Here is a 25,519-nt window from a genome sequence, read left to right as displayed (position 1 = left end):
ATAAAAATATAATAGAAACAAAATAAAATAAAACAAAAACTGCAGCTGCCTACCTGACCATCTGTATTGTGCACTGAAGTACCGGCCATAACTCTGCTATAGCTGTTGTACAATGACACATGGCACAACAGGTTACAATCTAAGCCTACTTTGTTGGTACTCAAAATAAATGTTTTCTTACAAACATGGAAAGAAATTTATGTAGTAAACATTCAGATTTTTATATGTAAAACACTGAAAATATTTTCAAGGAAAGGTTGAACATACTTATAAAATAAATTAATATGAATCAATGTTATCTATGGATCAGCAAATATTTGAGGAAAGCACATCTTTAACATTTGCAGCCCACTTTCCTACTGAACTTGCGTGCATGAATCAAAAATACTTTGTTTTGCATTTGCATTTTCCTTTAAACTTTTATACATGAAGATGCAAAAATAATTCCACATCAATTAACAACAAATATAATTCATGAAGTTACTAATCCCAAAGATAGAAACCTTCCTTTACAGAAGGCTAAAAAAATAGACTTCCTCTCACCTGAATGAAGTATGCATTGTCACATAGGAAGTGAAATACTTGGAACACCAATGAGTCACCTTGGGCCCCCTTATTGCTGGTCTGGCAGCAACAGCAGCAGCACTACCACTATTATGTCTTGCCAAGATTCTGGCAAAGATTAGTTCAGTGCTCCTCAGTTCATCTTATCACCTATGATGTCCCCTGACAGTGTTGATGCTAGAGCTTCACTTCTCACTATTATATTTGTTTTCTGTTGTATCAAGAAAGGTTCTTTGAAAAAACAGAAATGTTCCATGGTTACAAATTTTACAAGAGAAACACAGAATGTAAGAGATTTAATTTGCATGAAGACAAGTCAGAGTTTAAGTCTTGCTAGACTATCCTGAGTACTGTAAAAGAAAACTTGCTTAGCAGTTTATGCAATAATTGTTTTGTTACAAGAAAGGGGTATCAAGTTAAATGGACAATAATGCAATGTCCAACACAGGAGGTGGGTCTCACTTAGCTTTGGGCCAAAAAGACCCCAAAGTTCCAATGGATACACTTGCATTTTAATTTTTGAGAAACACCATAGATTTCAACTGTTCCTCTCCACAGTTTACAACTTTCCTCCAGATTGTGGCAAGAAGTTTTCCAAGACTCTACCCTAAGGAATCAATTAAGAATATACTCCTGGATGACACTGGCCTCAATCTAATGACAATTTTGTAAACTGTGTCAAAAAGAAAAAAATTGAGAATTGCAATAGTGAATGAAGAGATTACAGCTGCACTAGTTCATGTACAACTTAATGGCTTAGAGTTATGAGAGATGAAAAATTCTACACATTTTACTACTGAGTTCATGAACAATTTATGAGATGGCCAGTTCTTCACCTGATCAAAGGCACCCACTGATTTAGCTGAATCCACTACTTGAAAGTCTCTCAAGAGGTGCTTCTAGCAATGATCAAATGATACAATATCCATCTGGGAATATATTTTCATTATACTAGAGCCTAATGCCACATAAATATATGATGATATTATACATGTTTCTTGCATATTATCAATCTATCAAATTACAATACAATAATTTATAGTGAGCAAATCAATGCCTCTCAACCTATAATGTTGCTATGAAAAAATAGGCTGAGTTTCATAAAGTAACCTACTTATCATTAGGCAAGATGAGATAAATTCTAGTAAAAAATAAGTAACAGAACAACGTGACACAAATAACTATGGCATGCAAGGGGATCCTCCTTGTCTACAACATGACTGAAGCTGCTATATAAGTTAAACTTCAGTTCATTGACTCTCAAAATAATGAAAATGCTAAAAAAACAAGTCAGTCTATATAATCCTTCCACTCCTCCACTATTAGCATCTTATCACCAGCATGTGTTTACTGTGTACATAGCTGTATCATATTTTCTTATGAATGCACACTTTCACTTGTTAATGTGACTAATTATTAAGGCAAAACAACACCGTATTGCTGAAACTAATGATGGGAGAGCCACTTCATCTCTAAAATGTCCATAGGATCATGGGACTTGCAACCAAGACTGTGTTGGGGGAGTCACAATATGTAGTACAACTTCCATGGAAAGGCCTTGGCTCAATTCCAATGCACATGCTTTTCCTCTAGGACTGTAGGTCATTACTCACTGTTGATCATCCCATGCATATTTCAGTGATCTAACGGATTAAGTATTGTATGCAATCTTGCATATGGGGACACACACTCACACACACACCTACACACACAAACATACAGACACACTATAAATGAAATAAAAAAAGGGGAGAAAGATTCAATAATACCACTGAATTGAGTATGATATTCTGATCAAATCCGCTGACAAATATCTTTAAAGTTACTTACCACAGTTCAGAAGTCTCAATATTATACATAATCTAACACACATAAGGAGTATTGGATTGCTTTTTTTTTCTTTTTTTTTACTGCATTTGAGTGGAAGATCAATATGTTGTTCACAGAGTGAGCGGGATTCAAGTTACAAAATAACACAATGATTCATCTTGCAGAATTCGGTATGAAGTACCTTGAATTTTTAGACAAGTTTCTGCATTAAGTATATGAGCCCTAGAGTTGACATGAAGTTAGGTGAGAGGGACACAATGCTATATTTCACCCTAGACTAGTTTCCGGGGATGGGCATCACTTATTACGGGATTAATATTAAAGCTATGAGTTGTCCTCCTCTAGCCGTGCACACTCAGGCTGCTCCTCACTCCACCAGTACAAAAGCTCTGTGTCAGGAAAGGAAAACAGCTCAAACCACTGGAAGAACAAATGCAAATATCACATCAAGCTGCTCCAATACATTAGGGTATAGAGATGAGGGTGATTATCACTACGAATGATAGAAACAGGCATCCACTCAACAATGGCAATTACACTCAACACATGCCTTAAAACTCAGTAAAATTGCCCTACTTTGCTTACTTGTTGGTTACTGGCAGCAATCACACATAGCACCTAAACACTGGCAGAGTTGAGCAATAATGCCAAATGTGACTCAACCACATTATATTTTTTTAACTTAATATTATAAAGATCTCCACCTCTCTGCAAAAGCCATGCTTAAAACACTGCAGAGATGCATTGGTGACACATTGTTTTTTCACTGAAACCAGTCTGAATATTATAAGAAAACTTAAGTCTCTGTTTAGTGAGTTTCAAAAGGCATGTGCAATGTTTGGGGAAGAATGCAACGCCATGTCTCCAATCACTCACTGTCATTAAAAGACTATGAGGTAAGTCAGGAAATATGATGCCACAGTCATGTGTAACCCATGGGAGAGAGTCCCAAGATTTTGGTGAGATTAGCTTCATCCCATTCTGGTGAGGTGGGGGAGGACAGACCAACAGGAGGACTGGTCTGCTGGGATATCTCTGTCACCTGCTGTGATGAACCTGTCCACAGAGGGCTACCAATCACATCCAAGGGAAGGTCCTTGGGCCGGGCAGATGACACACTTGATTTTAAGCTACGGAAAGCCGATCGGCCAAGACCACCGTCCAAGGATGCCAGAAAATTATGTGCCTGTGGCGGGGATAAGGGCAAGCCAGGTGCTAAGCTGCGCTGGATCACTACGTAGAGTGCCATGCTAGTGACACGTGCCTCATCCACCTCGCCTCCCACACTGGACCGCCGCCACACACTCACTACCTCAGTGCGGATCTCTGGGCTGACCACAGAATTCCACAGGTGCTTCACCTCCCTGAAAAGTTGATATCACAATTAGCATAGTTAGGGTTATTGAAGATCTAAACTACTGAAGCACAATAACTAAAAAGCATGAAAACTGTTGCAAGCATTTCAGAGAAAAATTATAGATCAAATATTTAAGTAAGGTTAGTATTAAATTTAGGAGACTAAGGAGAATAAGAACACACAAATAACAAATTAAATCAGAGGCACACGACTGCACCTTAGTATGTCTCCAGGGCTAGCAGCCCCACGCAATGCCCGTGAAAAGAGATGCGGGCCATGAAGGGCTGAAGAGAAACCCAAGGTCATGAGGGTGGCAGCCAGGCGGCTTGAGGCAGCAGTAACCCACTCAACAGTGCGCTGGGTATGTGAGGTTGGGGAAGGCAACACTCCAGCATGCTGGGAGGCCAGGAGACGTACAAGGGAGCGGGAGAGGGTGGAAATCAGAGGTTCTCTATCATGACGGAGCTGGACCCACAACACACCACCCTCCAGTTGGCCACCACCAGGCCGTCGCCAAGCATCCATGGTGACCAGCACAGTGCCCCCAGAGACACCCTGCACCATGGCCCACACAGCTGGCCATGCCTCTCTTGACACGTGTTCCAACACCAAGCTTCCACCACTCTCTGCTACACCACGCACTGTCTCCAGGCCAGCTGCCCGACCTCTGGCGAGATCAATTCTGGTGACCCCAACACCACTGCTACCACCCTTGAGATGAGCCAAGCACCTGACAAGTGAGCACTTGCCGCTGTCCCGTGGCCCGTACACCACCACACACTGGGACTGCTCCATCTGATGAAGGAAGGTGAGCAAAATACCATGTCAAACCCACTGCAAATTTACTTCAACACTGTGACTTAAGTCAAGTGACATTTATCTCAAAAATTCTAAGACATTAAAAGGTAGATACTATAACTCACCAATCTTAAATAGTTTTTAAGAACCGGTACAGGTACTAAGAGGGAATATGCAGCTGCTTCAAGGGGCCTGAAGTGGATACAAATGTCTTGGCTGCCATTGTTTGCTAGGAGATCAAATGGTCCACTCACCAATCCATATTCACCCTGAGAGAAATACTCATAATAAGATAAAGATGTGATTGAATATTCTTTTCTCTTGTTCTACAAATATGGACTCATGGATGTCTCCAGACCTAACATTACTCTTCTACCTATCCATCCATACAGTAGGTCAGCAATCCCACGTGGAGTGGCCCAGGCAAAGCAACACTCACTCACACACACATAATTTACACTCCTAAACCTGTTGGCCCCTGTTAAAAAGGGAGTCTTGTGACCAACTGTACCACACTCCAGGAGACAATGTACTGGCCACACATATCCACAACAAGGTCTGACAACATGTATTGGTTTACTCTTACCCTTCATAATAAGACAGTACATACCCTACCCTGCACCTACTCCAATCTTGACACCACAGTAGATACAGGGTGGTTTCTACAGTGAAATGGGTTTATAAACCAATGAACCCCGCTAAACAATAGAGTAAAAATGTACAAAAACAAGATGACCAAGACATTGACCCGTTCAATACAGTGAATGACTAGCAAGGTGATGGCAAGACAGGAGACAATCACTAATGTAAGCTCACCCGTGTCCATTTGTGATGGCCAATTGAGAAATGGCTGATGGCTGCCTTGGTGATTCCTAAGTGTGCTACATTGACCTCCATCTCCTGGAGAGGGTCTGACCGCCTCCGTTCACCTCTGCTGCTGCTGCTGTTGCTGCTGCTGCCACCACTGCTGTGTCGCCCAGAGCCACCCATGCTAATTCCCCCTGGGCTGTGACTTCTGAGGAGAAAGATCATAATTCATAATTACAAAAACAAGAGTTAAACTTGAGTAAATACTGTGCATATTATTTTCTATAAGACAATACATTATAAGAGTATAAACACTAATGCAACAACAGGCTCTTTCACTCATATATACTTAATCTGGTGTTGTACTGTAGTCCAGCAACTGAACAAGAAATATATTTCAAAACCACACTGCTAATGAAAAAATATACACACCTTGTTAATGTTTCGAGGTGGTGCAGAGCAAGAGAGGTGAGTGCCTCTTCAAGTACAGCCCAGAGGGTGGTGGTGGTGACTCTCACGGCTCCAATGGGCCATCGTTCCCCATGATGCTTGCTGCTGCTGCTGTTGGCACCTGACTCAAACTCATCTTCTTGTTCATGTGTGCAGCTTCCATCTCCATTTATAACTCTGTCCAGGTCCAGCCCTTCCAGCCACACGGAACAGGTACTTTCACTCTGACCTGTGATGTGCATGTTGTAAATAGCTGAATGGTATTCCCAATGAGGCTTCTATAATCACTATATCTAATCTATTTATTTATTCTTTTCCACACCACCACACTGCAATCTTTGACTTTCATTCCACATTAATGGATAAGTCAGTGTTAATACAATTATGCAGCAAGATGAACTCAAAATCTCTGTAACTCACTAGAACTGGAAAGAAGGGCCAAGCAGGCAGATGATGCAAGTTTCAGTAGGCTGGGGTCATGACTTAATAAGGCTGGGATGTCCAGCCCAGCATGACCCATTGCAGCCAACAAGTCAGCAGTGGGATTAGCCACAGCCAGAGCCAAGGGTGTGGTGCCTTGATGGTCTGGGCCTCCAGCAAGCCAGTGCAGGAGATGCAACCCGTCTTCAGTAGCTAAAATGTGCTGCAGCAGAACCTCCACACACTCTACCTCACCCGACTTTATTGCAGCATGTAAGTAGTTGCAGCCATCCTGACAAGAAAGATTAACAAAAATTAAGATTTTGTGTGATCAATAGTAATGGCAAGCAAGCAAACAAACAAACAAACAAACAAACAAACAAACAAATAAATCTAATTAACTCCAGAACTGAACAAATAAAGATAACCAGGTTGAAGCATGACACTTGTACTGTTACTATTCTACAGTGTTTTCTACATGTGACCTACTTAGCACACTAACTGGTGGGAAGGTGTCCTACCTTGGTGGTGTGCTCTAAGGACTGTGGAAAGGCAAGGAGGGCAGCAGCAGCAGGGGTACAGGCATACAGGAGAGCCAAGAAAGCAGGGGTGCGGCCTTCATCATCCTCGGCACTAACACTGCCACCACACCTCACAAGCACTGCCACTGACCTGACATGGGGATTAGGGATTAGTGAAGGCAGTCATCTTCATCTTGGATATCTCACACCTCCTCTTAACCCACCAGGAAAAACCATCACTAGAATGTCTCATTCATGTATAACCATCACACATTTCTCAATCTCTTTCCTTGTAGATTCCATTAACTACAAAAACTGTGCTTTTCTGTATTTATGTGTGAATATGTGCTTATGCTACTCATATTACTGGTAAAAGATGAAACATGTGCTTCTTCTATAGTGATTAATAGGAATCACAAGATCAAGTTTCTTGTAAATTCAAGTGAAAAACAGGAAAGATTCAACTAAACTCTAATGAATAATCATTGAATAACTCTTCTCTTCAGTCTTTTAAATAGTTCTTCTAAAAATGGACCACAAAATAAGTAGTTCCCTCAACACACAACTTTGCAAGCCATGTACAAATATTAAATAATGAGTATCACTGGTATCTGGAAGGAAATAAAAATCCAAAACATTTCACACTAATCATGACATTGTTCCCACCACAAATGGAAAGACCCAGACATAAAAATTTCCAAAATAACCTTGGGAAATCAAGGAAACTTCAACTCAACACAAGGAAATGATATAAAGGTAGAGGGAAAGGCTAAGCAGGCAAGGTGAGGATCTATGGAAAAATGGCTAAGAATGAGTCACTTCAAAATACCTTAAAACAACACTATAAGCAAGTTGAGAGGGATCATACAACAGACTGAAAAAAGGATAATGCAGGAACAACTGAAGATTCTTTGTCAGCTTGCTAAAACCTTTCTCTTTATACTACTTAATGCACTGAGAGAGAGAGAGAGAGAGAGAGAGAGAGAGAGAGAGAGAGAGAGAGAGAGAGAGAGAGAGAGAGAGAGAGAGAGAGAGAGAGAGAGAGAGAGAGAGAGAGAGAGAGAGAGAGAGAGAGAGAGAGTGTACCAATCAATGAACAGCAGCACACAATTTAGAAAAGCACACATTATGGTTAGCTGTTTCTCTCACACATGCACAACTATTTAACTAAGGCAGTGTTACTAATAAAGGGAAAGTAGAAGATTAGCCACTCACTTGACAGCAAGGCTCTGGTTTCTGGCCTGGGTTGGAAGCTGCTGGTGAAAAGGCAAGCAAAGAGAAGTAAGGGAAAGGTTAAGAGGAGTCAGTAAAATATCTTAGCAATATTAAAATAAAGTTAGTTGCTAAGTAAACAGTATTATAACCATACACCAATGCTCAAATAGGTGAATGTGCACGCACTCTTAAAAATAAGCAAATAAGCATGTGTCAATTCACACACATGCACGCACGTGCACACAAACACACGCATACACACATACACACACACACACACAAACAACACCTACTGCCAATTATTGCCCTGAGCTGCAAGGTGAAGGGCTGTCATCCCATCCATGGTGAGAGGTGTTGAAACATCAAGTGGTGAATGTGGAGGCTCCAGGTCCTCGCCCTCCACTGGGGTGAGGACGATGGGGCAGTCACCCAGTGGCAGGGGTGGTGGTGGTGGAGGCAGTGAATCAGATGGAGACAAAGTTGTGGTAGTGGTGGTGCTGGTAGTGGTGATGACTGCAGTGGTGGTAGAAGGAGAGCAATGCTGATAATAGAGTGTTGAGGTGGTGGCGGAAGGCGATGATGACGACGATGGCGATGATGATGACGACGAAATCTTAGGTGTACACTGAGGAGTGTTAGTTGGATGTGGTGACTCTGTTAGACGGGCCACAGGGGACACTGGGGATGATGAATAGAGGGTGGAGTGTGGAGGAGAATGAGCTAGGGTAACTGAGGCAGCTGCTACAGAAGAGGGACTACTCAGGAGGCTAAAGGTAGGCATCGGCGGTGGCAGTGTGAGGGGTACGGTGGAGGAAGACGCAGAGGCAAGTCCTTCGTGGTCAGTGCTGAGGGAGGCAGAATGGTGGAGCAGAGGGGAGAGGGGTGAGGAGGGCCCACAGGGAGGAACAGAAGGCAGGGAAGTACATGAACTCTGGGAAGGGGATGAACAGACATGTGTATTTGGGGTCAAGGAGGGGTTGGAGGGGGAAACTAGGTTTGATATGGCTGGGACTGCTACGTCTGAGGAACCTGAAATACATCAGATGCATTAGATTATTTTGTAATGTTTGTAAACACTTTTTGGACAATATAGAACAACATTGTCACACTATGAGTTACTAAGCCTTGAAAAATCTCACTAAGAAACTCATTTATGTTTTTGCTGAACCCCATGATCCTGTCTAAATTACACTAATTATTCAAACAATTTTGTGCAAAGATTTTTTCATACTAAAGCTTACACATACTTATTGATGGTATTTTCTGCATTTGTGCCGTAATTAACCTTCCATCATGACAAACACAAAGCTTCAATACAGAAATATTCTTCAGGCTAAGAACTCCATTCATGTTTCTTTTATATGGAAAATATCAACCTTCCTTAAACTTTTACCTCTTGATTATTTATATATAATACATGAATCAACATGTACTGAACTAAAATTAAATGTTTCACTGACTCCTAGCAACTCCACCAGCATTATAAGTGCACAAATCACTTCACTATATTTCTGTGCATAACAAATGTGGCAAACATGTCTGAAAGGTTGGACATGACTAGAACAAATCACAGATGAGGATCTCAAAAGCACTACACTACAAAGACACATACTAAACTATGAGACATATAAGCAGATAATGAGCAAACCAAACAAATGCAAATAGAGAAAAATCCTTATTGGTTATAAAGTGTACATAGGTGTGCAAGTTTCTCCAATTCTGTACTGATAAATAAGATTTACCTTGAATTCTCCCTCCTGGATGTTAAAAATACACTCAACTCTGCTTAATCATATCAATTAGTGAAAACTGCAATGAGAAGTAAAGCCAACATTCAAATAACTTTTCGTGTTAGTTCTTGTTCAATTTCCAGTAAAACAGCATCCGTATGATAACAGGAATACCTGAATAGCTGTTAATTTGTCAAATCACAAAATTAAACATAGCTGACCAATTAGTGCAAACCAAGTGTTACCTTCACATCTGAAAGGAAGCAAAGTGCTTTAAGCTTTCCAGGGTTGTGTGACAGTTAAACCTTATATCAACTGGAGACAAATTTCATGACAGTAACACATTTTTTCTAAGTTATGGCACCAAGTATTAGATAAGCATTGAAAGTCCTTTGATATTATACAGATTCACAATGTTTAGTAAGCCTTCCTGTACATGACTTCAAAGTATCTTTTATGACAATGAAGTCCACTTCTATTTTTGTAAGAGAAGCAGAAGCAGGGAGTGGACCACCCCAAGTGTGGGAGTGAAGTGGGGAGTTCTTTCCTTTATCAGGTTTCAGTGTCCATTACTTGCATATTCAATCTAATTTTCATACCCATGATATAGATTTGAGGATATTTCACTCCCCACTTCCCTAAATAAGGTCACAAAGAGGCTGTGAATTTGCACAAATCAATAGAGGACAATATGGTAAACAGGCTTGGTTGTTCTGCCACACAACCACCACCAGGGTAAGGATGAACCAAGTGTTAAAGGGAGGACACAACACGCATCACCCTGCCTGCAATGCTCTTCTCACTGAGAAGTGGAAGGAGAGCACTGTGCCATTATCTAAGGAGCCGCCAAGAAGGAAGAAGGCTTGAAACCTGCAATATTACCCTCAGATGTATACAAAGACATTCCAATAAATCACCACTTTCCTAACCCTACTACTTGCTGTGAGGAAGCTGATCCTTCAAGACATTACTTGTTATGGAGGTGAATGACAAAGAATGACTTGCTGCCTATAGATTATGCCTGATGCCTGAAAATAGATATTACATAGAAATTCAAATGACTATAATAGAGTTAAAGGTATTTAAGAATGATATAAAGTAACAAAGAAAAAAAAAAAAAAAAAAAAAAAAAAAAAAAAAAAAATAAAAATGAAACTATCAAAATCATCAGCTTGCTTACTGTCATCTTTGGTTCTATTTATTTGCTTTGCAAACATAGTACCAGATATATCTATTTGTTGTAAAAAATTTCAATCTTTAGTTTGATAATGTACAATAAATGAGGTATTGGTAAGTTTAGAACAACCATACTTTGTTACAAAACACATTTAACTGAGAACACAATTTAGTCACAACAGAGGCACACAATACAAACATTTTCTACAAAACTAACACAACCAAGAATTTCATTCCTGAAACTTATATGCAGTTATGAAAACAGTCCTCTGTCTCTGTGTGTAGCAGAATGGTATATCTTATGGAATGTCTAGCCTGTCATATGAAGGACTTGCAATGAACAGTTCAACAAGAAATTCTGCATTATGAAGCCAATAAATTTCAAATAGACTTCTAATACAGTGTTAATTGTTATAGGACTTTATGAATAAGTGACTTCTAATTTGGTCGAAATTTGTACAAATTCACTTTGTTTTTTATCATTGTGATAAAAATGAGTAATATATCAATGAAATATTAATCAATTGAGTAATGCTCAATGTTTTGTAAAACGTTTCCATAGCTACATGTTTCCCTAATATTGAGGTTATATATATATATATATATATATATATATATATATATATATATATATATATATATATATATATATATATATATATATATATATATATATATATATATATATATATATATATATATATATATATATATATATATATATATATATATATATATAGCTTCTTTCTCTGAAAATGTCTAATTATTGTCTTGATCTGATTTCCACCAATGATTATGTTTCAGTGGTTAAGACAACTATCCAACAACATTAAGATATGCAGTAAGAAACTTCTCTTTAGTTAGAGTTCGGGAGACCAAAATAATTTAAAGGAAGCAAGACAAGGAGCTGACTCACTGCTGTGTTCAGTTATTAAGCGGCAAAATCATCAAGATCAAGAGTGAAATAGGTTGAAGGAGGAAGGAAAATCTGCTCCACTCATTATCTACATAAAACAAACCAGCAATGCCATCAAGAGCACAGAACCAAGTAAAGGAAATACAAACCTGCTATAAACATTAAAAATTAAGAAAAGAAGAAAGAGAACATAACATATGAATCAATACTCGGTTGCATTTTTCTTTTTTAGCTAATGCAGTAGACAACGCATATTGTCTCATGCAGAGAAAAGTACAAATGTTTCTTTTAAATAGAAACATTAGAAACATGCCAAGCTAATTCACAAAGCCACTAATACTCTCTTTACCTGTTTCTTTAGAGCATCTGAAAAGCTGCGGAACACCTAGGGCAGACATAATTATTGATGTAATATGGTACAATTTGCCGTCTATACCTTTACAAAGTCTATTTCACAAAGTCTCCAATTTCCAACTCCTTGCTATGGCCTCAGTACTGAATATACATCAGAGAATAAAACTACTGTTCCATGTGCAAAGAAGTGACAACATTAAACAAAGCACCACACATCAATACTTCAGCATGATAATAGACGGACCAAAGGGAGTTGCAAATTGGAGGTTGGCTTTGTGAGGCTGTGCGGCTGCATTACCTGCCATGCTAATGAGTAACTGGTGGAAGTGCTCTAGTTCGGGAGAGAGGGAGTCCACACAGGCAGTGGCATGCACCGGGGGGCCGCCTCCACCAACCTGCGCCGCGTCTCTCCGGGGGGACACTGCTCCCCCTTCCACTGAGGGGGCCACTGGGGTCTCTGATCCCCCTCCAGAGCCCCCAGACCCCACACCCACCACTGCCTGGCCACCGCCTCCACCTGAACCCACCGACTGGCCTCCGCTGCCGCTGCCACTTGTGGCCGTCTTTGATATCGTGATGCCAAATTTAACTGTCTGTGGTCCCACTTTCTGTGGCTTAACCTCAACACTGATAGGTGTCCCTGGCTCCACTGCAACTCCCTGTCCCCCCGCCCCCACCCGTGTCACAAGATCTTTCTTGGGTGGCACTGCTGGCTTGTTGGGGGGCACAGGCGGGGCTGCTGTGGGCTTGTTTAGAGGTACAGGTGGTGGCGGTCCCCCAGGCTGAGTTGATCTGGTGGGTGGTGGCGGCTTCTTGATCATGGTTGCAGTCTGAGAGAGGGTTGGCTGTTGTGGTGTCTGCTGTTGTGTCTGCTGCTGCTGCCCGTTGGAGGCTGGGGGGGCAGAGGCAGCCGTGGTGGTGGGAGCATTGGTGGTCACGTGAAAGGTTACCTTGCCGCCATGGGTGGTGGTTATCACCTTGGTGCCGGGTGAGGCAGACACATTCACCCGAGGGGTCACTTGCACCACTTGGGCCTGACTCCTGGCCTCCCCTGTTGGACCTGTCACTCGCACCACTCCGCGCTCCACCGCCCCGGGCACCCCCCCTGCCAGACCGCCCGGCCCCTCGCCCTCGCTGCCTCCAGTCCACCCGGCCTCGTTCTCGCTTACGCTGAAATCAAAATAAACATCAGGATGTGACCAAAGTGAGAAACATGGGTGGCTATGGCAGGTCATTGGTGTATTGTTCTATTTTCTCAAAATGCAGGAAAGAAATGGGTTTAAGAAGCATCATCTAAGCATATCCAGAGAGGAGGAAACAAGGTGCATATTTTTTGAAGCAACACATACATACGTATATCACAGAAGAAACACAAACACTGGAGCAGCAACATATAACACAAAAGAAAAAACAGAAAAAAGAAACAGAAAAAGAAAACCAGTGAGTCACTCTGGACGAGTTAAGCCACATAGAATGTAAAATACCAACATACCGTGGCTATAGTCTTGTGTCTGCTGCTGGCTGCCGGGACACAACTCTGGTCAATACTCAAGTGATACAACCCAACCAACATGGATCTAACATAACACAGCCTAAGTCACCTGCAACTCTTGTCTAATAATATATAGTAACTAAGATATCCACTACCATACAATGGGGTGACTGAGGGCATGCCACGAGGTACAGGCCTTAGTATGAGTGCATTATGGTGGTGCGTGGTGCGTGCTACTAAGTGTGCCAGGGTGGGCAGGAGTGTGGCCTGTGGAGTACTCACTACAAAGCATGGAAGTAAACGTCCAGTGAGGTCTGTAGGGCTGGATCAACTTGCCTGATATGAATTTCCTCCTTTTGCATCTACTTTCTATACACTGGAAATTCTTCATCCTAGGAAATTTTTGTGGTATCTAGGGCTACAAACTGTGTGTTTCAGAGATATGTGGCCAGCTTGACTGCATGTGTTTTAATGTGACCCATGTATTAACTCTGCATTTAAATACTTATTCAACTGTCTATCAACATTTCCTATATCCATTTAAAGATACATTAATTTAGGTGGTTCTCTAATAATATGAAGTAAATAAGATATCAAATTCTTAAAATCTGCTGAAAAGAATCAACAGAATGAGCTAAACCTGAGTGTGGTGGCTGATCACGGCACCCACTCCACCATGCGACTGATTTGTCTGATTTGGTTCAACTTCTTATCCTTGCTAAATGAGCAGAGATAGAGGTCACATAATAGCTTATAAGAAATACAATAGACTAATAGCTGAAAGTGAGTCAGCTAAGAGAATTATGACACAAGACCTACCTTTTTGATTTGTCATTTTAGAGACAAGACAGTCATGCTCTGCTACAGGTAAACAATAAGCTCTACATGGACTGGCATCAGACCATTCAGTGCTTGCATGCAGTAAAGATATCAATAATACACAATGGTTCAGCAGACAGCACTGGAGCTGCACAACTACAATGAACTGCAAGCATGTTTTCTTTTGCCAATAGTCAGCCAATGTTTAGTATTACCCTGAGTCTTGGGCACCCTTTCCCTCCTTAATTTAGCAAGATTCATTGAAAGATGAGAGTTCAATTTCTTTCATTACCTATTAGCTACTGTGATTTCAGGTGGTAAAGGAAAAGCTAAGTAATGCAGTTAAACTAAATCATTCTTATATATATATATATATATATATATATATATATATATATATATATATATATATATATATATATATATATATACACAAAAAGATAAATAAAAATAAATAAAATAAGAAATAAATAAAAGTAAATAAAAATAACCCACATATGACCCTAACTAGGAAAACCTAAAGCATCTTGCAAGACCTCAGTCACCCTATTATGAAGTAATGAATCTTGCACAGGTAAAAATGTACTCATTGTGAATGACATTGAAAGAAATTAAATAACTGTGTCTCAACAAGTAACAGATGTTTCACACTGACAATTTATCAGTCGAGAGAGAGAGAGAGAGAGAGAGAGAGAGAGAGAGAGAGAGAGAGAGAGAGAGAGAGAGAGAGAGAGAGAGAGAGAGAGAGAGAGAGAGAGAATTATTTGCATCAACAAAAATTTCAAGATTAAGGATAGACACTACATAACAACCCCAATGATGTCTATAAAAATGGTAAGCTATTCCTATTCATTCATATTGAACAATAATGTATTCCCTGGCTCTTGAGTCTTCCATGACAAAATATGACAGGCATGGCTATGAATCAAGGAATGCAATATTTAACAAAAGACTGAAGGATCCTCAAAATTGTAGCTTTAAACGTGAAATTTCATGTAAATTTCTGTAAGACAATCATTAACAAAAATATTTATATTTCTTCATCATGGAATAAGTCCGGTAGTAATATTTTCATATTCAGGATATCACTATGCAGCATTAACACAAAATCTACAAAATCTTCATCTGGGAAAAAAATCAAAAAGAATTGCTAAGACATCCTTCCTTTCATTATCATTACCTTCCACTTGATGAAGGAAATCAGACAACAAAAGAACGATGAGTCACCCCATGACAGCATCTCCCAACATCATCAGCCCTAACAGCATAAAAAGTATGCCAGGTGGTAGTGTGGCTCTAGAACACACTTATATGTGTATGCTCATACACACAGAGGAGAACGCACACACACACACACACACACACACACACACACACACACACACACACACACACACACACACACACACACACAGGCAAAAGTTACACCTGTAGCCACCAAGACCTGACCCAAGCTAAAGTCCTGGGATGAACACTGACAACTTTGGCTTGCATTCCTTTATGCTGTAGCCAAAATTCGAAAATGAGTAAGGGATATATAACACTGAATGTGATCCTGTCCCTTCTTAGGAGGTATCTTTATATGTATTCACACACAAACAAACTCACACCAACACGCATACACTCAAATATGTAGACACCCCCCCCAAACACATACAAATATGAATATACCCCCTCACACGCATAAATGTATGTAAACACATCCACACGTGCACACGCACGCCCACATGTGCACACACACACCTGTAGCTTTTTGCTGCTGTTGTCACTGTCCTGGTCACTTCAGAGGTTGACACACTGTACATCACAGGCCGCAGCCCGACACCTGGCTGGACTCCCCGAGCTATGCCTGTGGCTGTGGTGGAGGAAGAGGATGAAGGGAAAGGGTGAGGATTCGGCAGATACAAAGCAATTCAGTGCAACCTAGTATTCATTTACTAGTTCCTCAATCTGTTATCATCAAAATCCCTTCCCTTCCCTGTGTTTGCAATGTATCAGTCCAACACTATAATTCTGAGCAAGATAAAATTCAACATCAAAGAAAAATAACATTATATAGAAAGATTTACAGTAGAGAGAGAGAGAGAGAGAGAGAGAGAGAGAGAGAGAGAGAGAGAGAGAGAGAGAGAGAGAGAGAGAGAGAGAGAGAGAGAGAGAGAGAGAGAGAGAGAGAGAGAGAGAGAATGTGGGACATGGGAAGGCATGAAAATATCAATAATCAAAGTATAATAAAGAACAGAAAGACTCCAGGAACTACAGAATAGCAAAGAACAAAGACACAGTAACAAGAGACAATAGAACATTAAAGAACAAAGCTGTGCATTAAGGGATAACAGTTTGCTTGATACAGAACACTAGAAGACGATGCTTACATAGTATGGTATAAAGATGACAGAATGCAAGACAACGGAAGGACTATCCAGGCTACATGGACCTACTTGGGCCAGCTACAGGCACAGAGTTGACTGTGGCAGTAAGCTGCACTGCCTTTGTTACACTGCTCATGGCGGCTACCCCTGGGGGCACACTGTGGGAAGGGTTGGTGGAGCCTTGGCCGGATGACACGTGGTGGGGCGCAACATTCAAGCCCAAACTCAGCGGTACTCCTGTGACTTCATCCAGGCCTGGAGAAGATGCTCTTACACGGGGAGTGATCTTGGGAGGAGTTAAAGCACCTGAAGCAAACACACATACGACATGCCAGGTGTTCTGCCCGCTGGGAGGCTGCTCTTCAGCAGGTGTTAGGACATAACAGTAACAGTGATGCCCATGCTTCCCACACATGAGGATCTGCTCTGGCCATGACTGTTGTGCTTGTGTTCAACTGATTCTTAAAACTACTAAAGCATGATAACGTAACGAAATATCATGAACCAGTAACGAGCATATACATATCTGATTATGAGCAACAGCAAAAATTGTCAGCAGCTTGAACTGAGTAAAAATATAATTATACCAAACATATATTACAGAACACGTCTATTTGATCGCATTAAATAAAAACAAGACACCAAAAAGAGAATGTCTAGCTTGAAGCAAGGCGTGCCCTGATGCACAGCCTTACAGAATGCAGGGATCCCTAAGGATGCCATCACCAAGGCACTACTCTAGGAGAGGGACAGTGGCATGACTTACCCGACATCCTAGGCTGGGGCTGGGTGAGGGTGGCAGGCTTTGCAGGCAACTGGGGTGGTGCAGGCCGAGTGGCAATGCCAATACGTGGTGGTGAGACTGATAATGTCTGCTGGAACATGGCAACATTGTGTGCCTCCTGCAGCTGCTTCTTATAGTGGTCCACCTCCCGCTGCTGCTTCTCCAACAATGCTTCCAGCTCACTGATTCTGTTGTCCAGACAAGAACTCTTCTTTTTCAACTAGCAATGTTAGTGGGGTGCTATTTAACATTTCTAAACTCTATCACATTAAACAATAGTGTAATGCATCACTATTACTTCTTAACCTAAACAAGAAAGTGGCCACCAGAACACTGTCATCTATTTGCCACAAGTAATTTTAACTCTAACCTTAAAAAGTGTATACTGAATTAGAGTAAGTCTCAATTGGTGAGCAAAATAGGAACCTTTTCAAAGAGTGGAGTGACTTTCATGATACAAGAATCAAAGTGCTGAGGGAGAAAAATTTCTCACCTTTCTTCTTTTTTAGTCAGCTGGCCTCTCATCTGCTGCCTTTCAGTATCAAAATCAGCAAGCTGTTTTTCCAGTTCAGCTTCCATTTGTAGAGATTTTTTGCTCTCTTCTTCAAGACCTTCAGCCATGGAATCAATTCGTCCTTTCTCCTCAGACAGGATCTACAACGTCAGAGGTAGTAAATATGTTTCAGGAATAAAACTATACCAGCCTACAAGTACATTAACAAAATGAAAACTCTTTTATGATTTTATCCAAAATATTTCAGAGGAACAACAGATCTATCTACTTGTCAATATCTCCAATGTCTAGAAGAAATTATCTAACTTCAGGAGGAATACATTACTTGAGGAGTTAGATTAGTGTGCATAAGTCTGTTATGATTTGTCACCTCTGAAAAGTTAAAAAGCCCTTGTATTGAGTGTCACATGGTCTGCAATCACTCCATTATAAACCCACCTGGGCAAGGTCTTCTGATCGTTTTCGCTCCTCCACATACTGCAGTGCTAGCCTTTTCCTTTCCTCCACCAACATCAGGATAATCTGTTTCTGTCGCCCTCGTTCCTCCTCCAAAGTTTCTTGTACTTTTCTAAGCTCCTTTTCCACCTTCTTCTTAGCTGCCTTTTCTGCTTCAAGCTCCTGAAGATGAATACTCCAAAGCTTAAGACCTTCTCTCAATAAAAGGAAATCTTGAAGTATAAAAACAGTATATATGTGTTGATATTAAATAAGTATTCATCAACAGTAAATTTCAATTGATGAATAAGGTCATCAATGCAGAGACTCAATTATGGCACCAGTAAAGAGCCACATCCAATAAACAAATGCTGTCCACATGTTACATACAAATGTAATCTGAAAGGAACAGAGTTTAGAAGCAAAAGCTATCTGCGTCTAAAACTTCTCCACATCATCAGGATATATAAAAGTTACACATTCCAATTCTGCCAGCCAATTTCTCATACCTCATTATAAAAACAACAAGTCACTGTGAGTCATATAAGTCTCAAAGTGACTAATATTATGATGAGTCATTGTATTACCCAGCCCAAGTCTATGCAGCTTGGTCAACCCAGGGTGATAAATGTACTGATGAACCAATATTTTCTTCACATGAACTTATTCTGGTCTGTATTTTATTATCTTGTCTCTTCCTGGTGAGCAGTGGAATGGTGAAGTTTGTGTAGCATGTGTGCAAGAGGCAATACAAATGCATCATGACAAACAATCACACACACACACACACACACACACACACACACACACACACACACACCAGTGATCATTGTTAACTCATAAGTTCTTTTTAAAAATAATCTATTCAGAACAGTTTAACACATTCTTCACATCAAGATCTTGTTTAACAGGGAAAGTGTGACATATATGAAAAAGCATAGGACTTCATCTCTTTGGTGAAGTGACAGAGGACTTGTAGCATTGAGTGAAAACTGCATCACAAGCTAGGTACTTCCACTTAAAATGCGATCAGCATTGCACTAACTAGAAAATACATAAAGTATAAAATGGATTCCAACCTTAAGTATCCTCAACTCAGGCTGCAATAACCCAAACATTACCATTACTAATCAAGCCACACAATGGGGATAAGTAATGATGATGAATGGAGAGTCATAAAATACACAGCTACAGAAAGGGACAATAATAGGGATGCGATCAGGGAGGGTAAGGGGGTTATATACTTCTACAAGCCCTTCTATCTCAATCTTAGCAAACAAGGCTGATGTGATGAGATGACAGAGGGGGCAGTGGGATAGATTTCACTAACCTAACTTCCTTGATTTCTTCTTGCAAGCAGTCAAATATTAGTCTTACCCTCCCAGACACACTGTAACAGACTTGGACCAAGTAATATAAATGTCAAAGTAACATGTCTTTAAAATACAATGTCTACTTTAACCTAAAGATGTGTGCCCAGCTGGAAATGACAACTTATTCCAAGTCAAAGCCTCATTTCCTACCTGCTTCAGTCTAGTGCGGTCCTTCTCCAAGGCATAAGTTACGTCATCCCCCTGAGCTGTGTCGTGTTCATGCTTTCTCCTCTCCTCCTCAAGCTCAGCCACCACCCGAGAGTGTCGCTACAGGGGAAGGAGAAGGAGGAGGTGAGCACAGAAACTGTCTTAGAATATGTGAGTTCTGCCGTGAGAATGAGAAGATAATCATCTCAATGATATTAAGTGGTATATATCTTAATTTCTGAACATGCTGACTTCATGATCCATAAAACCACATACCACGAGATAATTATCAACACCTCAGAAAGCAGTGTGGTGCCAGGAACTGTAGACACAAGCATTACCAATCATGTCTGATTTGACCATCATTCACTACAAAGATATTTACAATTATTTTTCAATTATCATATGGAGATTACTGGAGATATATGTTCTGATTTAAATGTTATGAATGACATCTGTAAGTCTTTTCTTTTGAAACAGGTGCTGCAAAGCATACTGGTGGCAAGTTATGAAGCAGCAAATTAGTAAAATGTTATCAAATGGAAACATGATAGCTTCATTATGTCTGCCTTGGTTCAGAATAGACATGATAAGTAATACCACAATGTTCAACAATTGTGGACAGAATAGGTCAGTAATGACAAGAGAAGTCAGGTAGCAGGAACCATCATGTTATATGGTACTCAACATGGTGTCTGTGCTGGACTGCCTAGTCAATGATACAGGTAGCATCAAGAGTTCAGTAGTACTTCTTTTTTTTACAAGATGTAAAGTTTCTGTACAAGTATATATGAAGAACTGAAGAGAGGCAGTTTAAAGCATGTGATTACCAAATAGCATATTTATCCAAAAGGCTGAAGAGAAGGAACAGTGAATGCTTAACATGAACAACAACTATAAAGGTATTAGACAAGAACTGACATCAAATAAAAATAAATAAATAAATAAACATAAATGGTGATCAATTAAAAAGAAAATAATAATTACATGACACACATAATGCAACTGTCAAGAATTATTTGCCAATCTTGACAGATCAATATCTTTAACATCAATATTCCAGTTAAAAACACAGGAGGCAAAGCTATGAAGCCCTGTACTTAAGGCTGAAGTGGTCCAATGCATAGCTGGCCCCATTGTTGTCTTGTGGTAGAGACTAGCAACTTCAGTTCAGAGGGTAATACACAAGAAATAAATGGATTTCATAGAAGTGCTACTAACATGGAGAAAAATATGCCTTCACCCATCCAAAGAGTATCTCAAGTGAGGGAAAATTGCATGTGATATGAAAAACAGTTGTCAACAAAGAGCTAGTGCTCACCTTACTCTTTCAGTAACTTAAATATCTTTACCTCAGCAACAGGCATGATGAAGTGGTGAGACTCTGCACTCAAAACAGCAACAAAAAGAGAACATGGGTGGAATAGCAGTATGGTAGAAGGAAATGATGAAGTGTTGAGATATGGTGTCCTGGTGCTAAATAGTTCTGATGACAATACAACAAATACTGCATGATGCAACATTCCCTGCAGCATACGGTAATAGGCTATACACTTTACAAGCACCTTAGATAATGAAACTCAGGACAACCATCACCTTTCACGTATCCTTCCACCACTGAGCCAACAAAACAGCAGCCTCAGAGCACCTCACATACCATTCCTGCAACGGTTTCCTCACCTTCTCTGCCTCCCTCAGCACGTGCCGCATGCGCTGGTGAGCCTTCCGCTGCTGGGCAATGAGGTGTTCCAGCTGAGCCAGTTGTGTCTCCTCCAGTGCCCGCAGTTCAGCTTCATTCACCCCACCACCCCTCACCACCGAGCCCCCAATGCTGTCTCTCTGCAGCGCCAGGAAAGGATCGCTCAACCCAACACGGCCATATTGGAGCAAGTTCTTGACACGTTCAGTCTGTGCAAGCCAACCATAAATCAGTCTCAAGTTCAGTCAATTGAGTCAAGGATATGTGGCTGGTGTTGTGGTACTGACAAGTTTGTGATACTTATTTCAGTCTTTCTGTTTATCTTGAGACATTGACTCAGATTTAATTTCAAGTCAGTGGCCATGACAAGACATATCATCATGTAGACACCACTGTTCCTAAACTCAATAAAATGACACACACATGCACACGGGCACCCACACACACACACACACACACACACACACAGAAAAGAATGGTGTTGCCTTTGTGGCAGCAGGGTTTACTTACCTTGAGTGTTGCTATGACCACATCCCGGGACTGCAGCTCTCCCTCCATGTACGACAAGAGCCGTAGGAGGTCATTGAGGCTCAGTTCTAGCTTGGGGTTTAGCTGAAAGGTGGGAGAATGTGGGAGTTAGTTGAGGGAAGCATAAAGGTGATGTGAAGGTAAACAATGCACATCAATTAGTGGATTATGGGAGACTGATGTGTTTCACCACCAAAAGAAACAGTATAATATATTGGCACTCAAATGTGACAGAAGAAATAGGTGTTATACCTTAATTCCAAGCAACATATTAACAAATATCAAGTAATCAAGTGTGTAATGATTTATAAGTAGAAGAGATAATTATAAGCAAAAAGTAATAGGATCTCAAAATAAGCCTAAAGATAAAAATTTGCATACAAGTAATAAAGTTGTAAATATGAATGTTTGCCTTTCATGTCTAAATAATGAAACAAAAATACCTTGAGTACTATGAAATTCATGTACAGATCACATGAATTAAGACATGTATATTCTAACTGTACAGTGGTGTATTTTCTACAAATCTTCTGAAGCATTAATGCCTCTTGAGATTTCCAGGATAAAGATATTGAAGGAGATAAGTTCATAGAGAGAGAATCAGATTATAATTTCTCTTGCAACACCATCCTTTCAACTGTGCTCCATTAATTCCTTGTATTTTTGAGCCTAAATATGTCTATGCATTATACATGTATTGTAATCTTTGCATTTATCAAACAAGTCTGGCAATGTGCAATCTGTACTAGTTTTGTACCTAACCAAGCACCACCTGTCATCCTAATAGGCCCTCCCATGGTCCTATGCTAACAACTTTATAATGCTTTCTCCAAGCTGAACTGAATATCTCACAGTATAATATATATAAATTCAATTTCATTCATGAAGCAGCAAGTAACATTTTTTTTGCATCCATTCTGCCTTGGGTAAGAAACAGGTTTGTTACTCATGCTGGCAGTGATGCCACAGCAAACTCACTCTTCTGAGGACCTATAATAAAGACAGTGGGGAAAGTCCTGGGCTGGGAATCCCATCCTCTTTTCCACACTCAAAAAGAGACATGACTTGAAACTGGACCTTGCACCATAGCCATTCTCAATAAAAATTAAACTGACACACAAGAGCAATACCTCTCAGAGACACAATATGGAAATGTGAATGCACTGCTTCAGAAAGTAAATACATAAATAAATAAATAAATTAATTAATTTATTAATTAAAATAAATCAATGAAGTAAATCAAATTAAATCTTATATAAATAAATATATAAAACTACATTTTAAAATGGTAGTGAATATATTTTCAATATATATATATATATATATATATATATATATATATATATATATATATATATATATATATATATATATATATATATATATATATATATATATATATATATATATATATATATATATATATATATATATATATATATATATATATATATATATATATATATATATATATATATATATATATATATATATATATATATATATATATATAATATATATATATATATATATATATATATATATATATATATATATATATATATATATATATATATATACACACACACACACACACACACACATATATATATATATATATATATATATATATATATATATATATATATATATATATATATATATATAATAATAATAATAATAACATGCACAACACATACATAATATATATATGAATGTATGTATACACATAATGTAAGAATGTGAGAGGCACCTCTAGCTAATGTAAAGATCAAGGACCAAGCAAAGTTTCCCGGAGACTTGTTCTGCTCTGTTAGTAATCTTTCTTACCTTCAGTAGAGAGAACACAATACATTCCAACCAATCAACAACCACATCTATGCATTACAGTCTATACATATGTAAAGACAACTGTTCCTTGCTTAGAGTGTCAAAGCTGAGGAAACAACGATTAGAGAACCATGAGAAAGGATGAACTATGGGAAGGCAGAGGGAAGAAGGGAGGAAAACAGATAGCCAACAGACTACCTACGTGAGTAACAGCTAAGTGCCAGTGAGGCGGCACTGAGAGAGGTGATGAGTGAATGTACTCCTGCAGGCATTACTACACCCATTCTTAACGCAATATTAGCATACAGTGAGCCCGTGCCCCCCTGATAAGTCCCTGGGGTGAGGAGAGGGGAGGGGAAGGAGGTGGGCGGGGGCGTGCCAGGGCGTGGTGAGAGGGAGGGAGGCGAGACAATAACAAATACAACTTTAGACTGAGCCGCACAATAAACCAACACACCGGCAGGGCAGGCGACAGGCAGGGCGCCACAGGGAAGCACAAACACACGGGGGAGGTCAGCAGAAAGCATGTGGGAGGTGTAGGGGTGAGGCAACATAAAAAGAAGTAATAATACCTTGACGGTCTGGCTGGAGGCCTTGTCAAGGGGCTCGAACGGCTGTCCCTGCTGGTGTGGGGTCTTCTGAGGACTGGCAGCCGTCGCCCCCGCCATGGTGACTGTTGGCGGTGAGGCCGAGGTGGTGGTGGAGGAAGCAGGTGTAGTGGAGGCGGCGGGAGAGCAGTCAGGAGGCGCCTCGGAGTGGTGGGTGTCGGGGTGCTGAGGGCCGCTGGACGCCATATCTCCCCTCCCTCACTCCCTGCTTCTCACTGCCTCACTGCAGCCCACACGAGCCACTAAATTGGACGGGGTGCGCTGTGGCTCCCCATCTTTAATAACACCTATGCACGGGAGGGCGTAGTCTTTGGTGGGAGCATCGTGCATCACTCACTCGCTGCCTCCCAGACACCTCCACTCCTCCATTCCTCCCTACTGAGCCAGCGGTTCCAGCAATGTTTCCCTTCTAACATCTCACGCTCGCCACACTATCCCAAACGCACTATTTAGCATTACATTGCCTCTAGAAAAATATAGCATTATTATATTGATCTCATTGTGGCTAAGTAAGGAGTGTGTGGCGAGGGGAGGCGTGGTAAGGGATGCTGATGAAGTGTCCATCTCGTCTGCTCCTCATCGCGGGAATTTCAAACGACCACTTCTTAATAATTGTTTTTTTCATTCACAATGATTTATCGTAGTTTTGATTCATACAACCCCTTATTACTTGAACAAGTAGATGTTTTTTTTCTTTGGGTAACATAGGGTTATAAGAAGCTAATAAGCACAGCCAAGTGGTTAAATTAATGGATTCAACTGGTAGCAGGAAAGGTAAAGGGA

At 40.3% G+C, this 25,519-nt stretch overlaps 1 protein-coding gene across 3 annotated transcripts; it reads right to left on the bottom strand.

The window, feature by feature from the left end:
* Nucleotides 1-844: 844 nt before the first annotated feature.
* Nucleotides 845-25,132, bottom strand: LOC123519312 (cortactin-binding protein 2-like). 3 transcript variants are annotated; one of them, XM_045280498.1, is made up of 18 exons: nt 24,701-25,132; nt 22,281-22,382; nt 21,752-21,979; nt 20,075-20,191; nt 18,555-18,734; nt 18,096-18,256; nt 17,585-17,790; nt 16,888-17,124; nt 16,193-16,304; nt 12,437-13,308; nt 8,256-8,991; nt 6,748-6,898; nt 6,227-6,518; nt 5,789-6,035; nt 5,366-5,564; nt 4,675-4,818; nt 3,969-4,546; nt 845-3,758 (listed from the first exon to the last, which is right to left on the bottom strand). In XM_045280498.1, exons 1-18 carry the CDS (start codon nt 24,920-24,922, stop codon nt 3,317-3,319), a joined length of 5,226 nt encoding a protein of 1,741 aa, XP_045136433.1. In that variant the 5' UTR covers nt 24,923-25,132; the 3' UTR covers nt 845-3,316. The 3 variants fall into 3 exon arrangements, with proteins under 3 accessions (XP_045136433.1, XP_045136434.1, XP_045136435.1); XM_045280499.1 differs by having other exon boundaries at nt 16,888-17,073; XM_045280500.1 differs by lacking the exon at nt 20,075-20,191.
* Between the last annotated feature and the right edge of the window lie 387 nt (nt 25,133-25,519).

This window comes from Portunus trituberculatus, chromosome 45, assembly GCF_017591435.1.
Source record: "Portunus trituberculatus isolate SZX2019 chromosome 45, ASM1759143v1, whole genome shotgun sequence".
Lineage (NCBI taxonomy): Eukaryota > Metazoa > Arthropoda > Malacostraca > Decapoda > Portunidae > Portunus > Portunus trituberculatus.
The sequence above is the reverse complement of the archived record's forward strand: the minus strand, read 5'-3'. Positions and strand labels throughout refer to the sequence as shown.

Coding starts and splice junctions, on each gene's coding strand:
- LOC123519312 (XM_045280498.1), bottom strand. CDS start 24,922: ATGGCGTCCAGCGGCCCTCAGCACCCCGACACCCACCACTCCGAGGCG. Junction 22,383..24,700: donor CCTCCAGCCAGACCGTCAAG/GTATTATTACTT, acceptor CCCACCTTTCAG/CTAAACCCCAAGCTAGAACT. Junction 8,992..12,436: donor GTTACTCATTAGCATGGCAG/GTAATGCAGCCG, acceptor GATGTATTTCAG/GTTCCTCAGACGTAGCAGTC.